Source organism: Homarus americanus, unplaced genomic scaffold (genome assembly GCF_018991925.1).
Source record: "Homarus americanus isolate GMGI-L3 unplaced genomic scaffold, GMGI_Hamer_2.0 scaffold28093, whole genome shotgun sequence".
NCBI classification, from domain to species: Eukaryota; Metazoa; Arthropoda; class Malacostraca; order Decapoda; family Nephropidae; genus Homarus; species Homarus americanus.
The window spans coordinates 1-6,649 of NW_024747839.1; the positions used below are offsets into that span (position 1 = coordinate 1).

A 6,649-nucleotide genomic window follows, 5' to 3' on the forward strand; every position below is an offset into this window, starting at 1 on the left:
TAAACAGTAAATGAGAAAATTCCACTATGATAGATAACTACTGTACATACTGCTTCTACCAGGACTAACACGGACTCCAACTGAAGTCACAGTAATATTTCAAAAAGTGTTACAAATCAATTAACAACTTGATATATATGATCAGAGGTATCCAATGGACCACCCTAGTGTCCACGTATAAAAAATGTCAATATCCTCAATCAATTATTGTTAGGTGTTATATTGTTGACAAGCTGTAGTAACTAACAGTGTTAGTAAAGTTATTTAGACATTTTTTAATACATCTTATTTTCCCTTGTACTGTAGTTCTTCATTACTGTCAACACACACACACACACTCTCTCTCGCTCTCATAGCAATTCTAGAGTACAACCTACGTCCATAAGTGTAATTTCCCTTCAATATTATTTCTGCACTTCTCTTACACTTTACCCAAACAACTTTATAATATCCACCCACCCAACCCACACTACTACTACTTTGCTGTCACATGAGAATCAAGTATGGCGATCATCCAGCTATGATACATGGTACAAGTTATTAAGGATGTCACCTAAGTTGGGAAGGGGCGGTGGCAGCTTCTACATTTGTTCTTTTTTCGGGGATTAGCCCACCCGGGCACAGGTTGAACGAACCTAGAGGGCGTTGGCGCTTGTCTGCCTCGTTATGCAATCGGGCTAACTCAAAAGTATTGACACCTTCTCGTGTGGTGATCCTCCAAGCGGTACGGTGTGAAGTAATCGTCTCCCAGGTAAGGGGGTCGATTTGGCACTTTTTCAAGTTTGTCTTAAGACTATCCTTATACCTCTTCAGTTGCCCGCCAGCGTTACTTTTACTATTCGTTAGTTGACTAAAGTAGCTGCTTTGGCAGTCTACTGTCGCCCATGCGGGTAACATGGCCAGTCCAGCGTAGTTGTTCATGGATAATGGTAGCCTCGATGCTCCTACAGTTGGTGTCAGCAAGAATACTGGCATTTGATCTCTTGTCTTCTCAGCGAACTCTGAGGATGGAACATAGACTACAGTACGTTGGTGAAAGTTTTCAAGTGCCTTGAGGTGCCTCCTGTATGTGACCCATGTCTCACTGCCATATAGCAGGGTGGGGAGGACCACTGCTCGATATACGTGTAACTTTGTAGATAATTTCAGCTCCCTAAAGCTGAAGACAAGGGTATGGAGTCTGCCAAAGGCTTGGGATGAACATCTGATCAAATGTTGAATCTCTTCATCAATGTCCGCAGTGGTAGACAGGTGGGAACCGAGATACCGAAAGTGGGTAACATTAGAGAGGGTAGTACCATAAAGCTGGATGGATGGTGGAGGTGTGGCTGAACCAGGGGCAGGTTGAAAGAGAATCTGATTCTTATTTACATTCACCTCAAGGCCGAAGTGTGCAGGTCATGTTCAGTGTGAGCAACAAGGGTGAGGTCGTCTGCATACTGAAGTTCAGTAATGGAAGCTGCCGACACCTTTGTTCCTGCCTTCATCCAGTACTTGATGTCCACCCCGCCGGCTTAATTGGCACTGGCACGAGTAAAGAAGGCAGCCAAGAAAATGGAAAAGAAAGTAGGTGCCAGTACACATCCTTGTTTAACCCCAGTTTGATGGGGAAGAACTCAGACTGGGTGCCATTGTGCAGGACACTGCCATTCATGCCACCGTGGAGTTGCCTCACAATGGCGATGAATTCTGGTTGGCAGTCAAAATGGCTGACGGTCCGCCAGAGGGCTTCCCTGTTGACTGAATTGAAGGCCTTGCCCACCCACCCAACCCACACACACTGACCCACCCACCCACCCACCCAACACACCCTCACCCACCCAACACACACACTGACCCAACCACCCAAGACACTCTCACCACACACACTCTGACCACACCCACCCAACACACCCTCACCCACCCAACCCACACACACACTGACCCTCACCCACCCAACACACCCTCACCCACCCAAGACACCTCACCCACCTAACACACACACACACACTGCTCCACCCACCCACCCACCCAACACACCCTCACCCACCTAACACACCCTCACTCCACCTTAACACACCTCACCACCCAACCTAAGAGGTCAATATAATGGGTTTACATACAGCTTTAGCAATAAGTGTACAAGTATGTGATTGTGTACAGTGGCTACCAATAACTGTACATGAAACTGTATGAATGTAATTGACAGCAAGAGCAGCACCTGTACTACACTCCTACTGTACTACACTAAAACCTCGATTAACCGACCACATATGGGGGGAGGGACCGACGGATAATCCGAAAGGTCGGTTAATAGTACATAAAGTCTACGGAAATAAATCATACACTTTCAAAATACCTTACCCTAACCTATCTCATTTAATTCCCTCTATTCATTTTAATGTTCATTTGCCATTCATATTTCAATAGAATTTGCTTTAAAACATTAACCACTTTAGTAAATAAATATGAACCAGCACAGAAACCGTGGAAAAGTCAAAGAACATGTCATCAAAAAAATTGTGACCAAGTTCCAGGTTGATGATCTGACTTTCTGCCTCATTTACACACAATTGTAGGGTCTCAAGTGTTTCTCTTACTATTGACGACACAACATATATATATTGTTTCTCACTCTAGATTTTTTTTTTAATTTTTGCATTTATTTATGGTTCTTTATTACCATTATTATTATTATTATCATTATTATCATTATTAATATTATTACATTATCCCCCCTCAGGCCCCGATGTGGGTCAGTGACCTGTGCCCGGGTGAGCTAATGCCTGTATAAAAAAAAAAAAATTAGAGTTCGATTGACGGTTAATCCGGAAGTCGGGTTAATCGAGGGTGGGTTAATCGAGGGTGGGTTAACTGGCGGTGGGGTTAATCGAGGGTGGGTTAATCGAGGGTGGGTTAACTGGCGGTGGTTAATCAAGGGTGGGTTAATCGAGGGTGGGTTAATCGAGGGTCGGTTAATCGAGGGTCAGTTAATCGAGGTTTTACTATAATACTTTAGTGTATTTGAATGCTCAGTGCAGTTATCAAGGGGCAGATCCAGGGGGTCCTAGGGGGTCCAGACTCCGACTCATTCCCGCCGCTCTACACTTGTTTACACTTACTCGTTATCTCTGTGTTTTGTCATTATTTTCTACTTCAAGTGTTAAATAATCATGTCTAAATGCTCAAGTGATTGTTCCTCTTATCAAGTTTGATGTAATAAGGCACAATAAGAGTGGTGATGGACCGGCAAAGAGTGGAAGAGACTTGTCACCCTAGACCATCCTCAACACAGGTAAATAACAGTCTCAATTTATATTTTTCATTGCTTATTTAAGGCTTATTATTCTTGCTTTATGTTTCTTGCTTGACAGTGTGGAGTACACAGATATATCAAGGGTAGATGGGAGTTTCCAGGGTTGACCAGTCCCTAACCCCCTGAATTAGTTAAGTTACGGGATTAATTGCCCCAATAACCGTTGATTCACTAAGTAACGACGTTTCACATTCCACATATGTATTGATTATTGGGGTATACCTGTACTGTATTCCTAATGAGAAGAATAAAAGGATAAATCTCTCTCTTTTTGGTTAGGATTAGGTTAGGTTAGGTTAGCTGGAACAATTGACGCATAGCACTCCCGGGGATGAGAGATTTCTGGGTAACCCTGAAAAATCTCTTATCCCCAGAAATTTTTTAGGTTACTGAGAAAAATATGTTCCTGTGTGTGTGTGTGTGTGTGTGTGTGTTGTGTGTGTGTTGACCTCAGAAAGTGATGAAAAAGACTCACATACAACACAAGATTCACTATAATACCAAGAGCCTCATTACTAACACGCACACACATACCTACCCACGCGCACACAGCCACACGCAAACACACACACATACAACCACGCACTCACCCACCCAAGCACGTACACAGTGAAGGGCTAAGACAGTGGTACCATTTATGTTGTGATCTTGAACTTTGTTGCATAATGAGAAGAGAAAACAAGGGAACACAGAAATAAGGAGAAGAGAATGAAGAGAATAGTGAAGAGAGAAATAAGGAGAAGAAGAGAATGAAGAGAATAGTGAACAGAGAAATAAGGTAAGATCATCAGGTGTACTCAGGTGGTGTGGACACTAACGAGAGATGAGGTGGGAGGAGTGGGTGATGAGTGGGGTGGGTGATGAGTGGGGTGGGTGATGAGTGGGGTGGAGTGATGGTGGGGTGGGTGATGGTGGGGAGTGGGTGATGGTGGGATAATGAGTGGGTGGGGTGAGTGGGGTGATGAGTGGGGTGGGTGCTGAGTGGGGTGGGTGCTGAGTGGGATGGGTGAGATGGTGTTCAAGTGACATTTTGGGGTTAGGTTAGCATAAGGTAGGGTTAGGTTAGGTTGAGTTAGGTTAGCATTAAGTTAAATCAGCATTAGTTTATGTCAGAGTATTTAATTATCAGCTGCAATGGCTGTTGAGATCTCTGTTGGAAAGTACTCTGTTGGGGGATGCTCTGTTGGGGGATGCTCTCTGTTGGGGGTATACTCTGTTGGAGAATATACTCTGTTGGTGGGGGGTATACTCAGTGAACAACAGTGAGAGTTGGACATGTGCTCCTCATCCTGGCCACTAAAATAAATACTGTGGTTAGTTGTGTTGGCAAAATGCACTTAGTTAGTCTGAGATACAATCAGCTGTAAAGAACACACACACACATGAGCCAGGGCCTCACTATACAGTACAGTACATCATATAGTCAAAACCTCATGCAGTACAGTACATCATACAGTCATAACCTCATGCAGTACAGTACATGATGCTCCATGACTCAATTAGTGGATAACATGGATTCAATCCTGTATTGAGTGGACCACCAACTGTGTCTGTGTCCTGAACCTTGTTGCCACTAGGGGCTGCCACTCAACAAACTGTGCTAATGGCATAAAGAATGTCAACTTTAACTATACAGTACAGTATGTAAAAGTGATGTATTATATCACTTGTGTTTACAGTACGTACTATAGTAAACATCACCAAGCCATAGTATAAAGCTACTATAAAATCATCTCCCACACTTATATTAAACAGACTTTATACTAAGTGATTTTTTCAGCGATGATTTAATTTGAGAACGTGGGGGAGCATCTCACTGTGGTGACGGCCGACAACACCGCCGTTCATCCAAACGGCAAGACTCAACATACACTGGGATATCTTATTAAATGTTATTGTTAATGCATCACAAAGTTGCAGCCAACAGTTGAGCAGTCACGTTCAACAGACCAAAACAAAACATCCTACCATCGAGCAGTTCGCTTCTTCTAACGTGGAGACTTAACTCAAGTTTCTTTTGTTGTTCTTAACTTTATTTAATGAGAGCTGTTAACTTGTGTCTTACCCAAAGGAGAGACTGACTGTTGGCCTGTACTGAGTAGAGGCAAAGAAAAACATTTACTATAACACAATTAGTCTGATCACCTGGTATAATAATAATTAACACCTGATATAACTACAGTATTAACACCTGGTATAATTATTAACACCTGGTATAATTACAGTATTAACACGTGGTACAGTATATATTCTAAAACTCTCTTTCACTTCAAAATTCCTGTAAAAAAAACCCAGAAATCTTACATGTTATTACTCTGTACAGTACTGTGTGTGTGTGTTTTAACTGAGATATTTACAAACACTACACACACACACACATACACCATAAGGAAACAAATATGTACCTCAGTTTAACAGCTACATTCATTGCTGCCGACTGCGAGGATATAGGAAGGTGTGACCTCTGTTGATAGTGTTTATCTGCAGAAATGTCACACTTGGAAATCTTGACTCTCTCTGTAGCCCGCCTGGCCCCGTGTACAGGGTGCGGCTCACTCCCTGATGGTCCGGCCTCTTGGGTGGATATTACATCTTCCCTGAGGAGTGATCATGAGGGTGAGGAGTGGTCATGAGTAGCCACACCTAACCATACAAGTAGCCCCAGCTAACCATACAGTAGCCCCAGCTAACCATACACGTAGCCCCAGCTAACCATACAAGTAGCCCCAGATAACCATACAAGTAGCCCCATCTAACCATACAAGTAGCCCCATCTAACCATACAAGTAGGCCCAGCTAACCATACAAGTAGCCCCAGCTAACCATACAAGTAGCCACACCTAACCATACACATAGCCACACCTATCCACACAAGTAGCCACACCTAACCACACAAGTAGCCACACCTAACCACACAAGTAGCCACACCACCTTAACTAACACAGAAGAAACAGCCTATACTTACCTAAATGTGTTTTTCTCCTTAGCCATGTGACGAGAAACAGTGAACACATTGTGAGGCGGTGCAGGGATGTTCACCTCTAGACCTAAGGCATGGAGATGATTCTGAAAAATGTACAATATTATTATTTATTGTCTGAGATAATGATGATGATTGTATTGTATCAAAATTGTGGGAAGGATGAATAATTACATCCCACTCGGTCTGTTTTATGCTATTTAGCTTAACCTAACCTGATCTGACCTAACCTGACCTTTTCTGACCTGACATGACCTAACCTGACCATTTAACTAATATACAGTAAAAATTTGCATGAAACAGATGATCATCCAAGTGAGATGACATCAGAATGAACGTCTTAAAAGCAACTTTTCTCTCTCTTAGTCAACTTC

General features: G+C 42.9%; 1 protein-coding gene across 1 annotated transcript; it reads right to left on the bottom strand.

The window, feature by feature from the left end:
- Nucleotides 1–4,601: 4,601 nt before the first annotated feature.
- On the bottom strand, nt 4,602–6,361 carry LOC121879867 (the record flags this gene model as incomplete). The annotated part of the gene is made up of 3 exons (XM_042386652.1): nt 4,602–5,389; nt 5,701–5,892; nt 6,261–6,361. Coding segments are annotated over 3 exons (351 nt in total), but the record flags the coding sequence as incomplete, so codon positions are not given.
- Between the last annotated feature and the right edge of the window lie 288 nt (nt 6,362–6,649).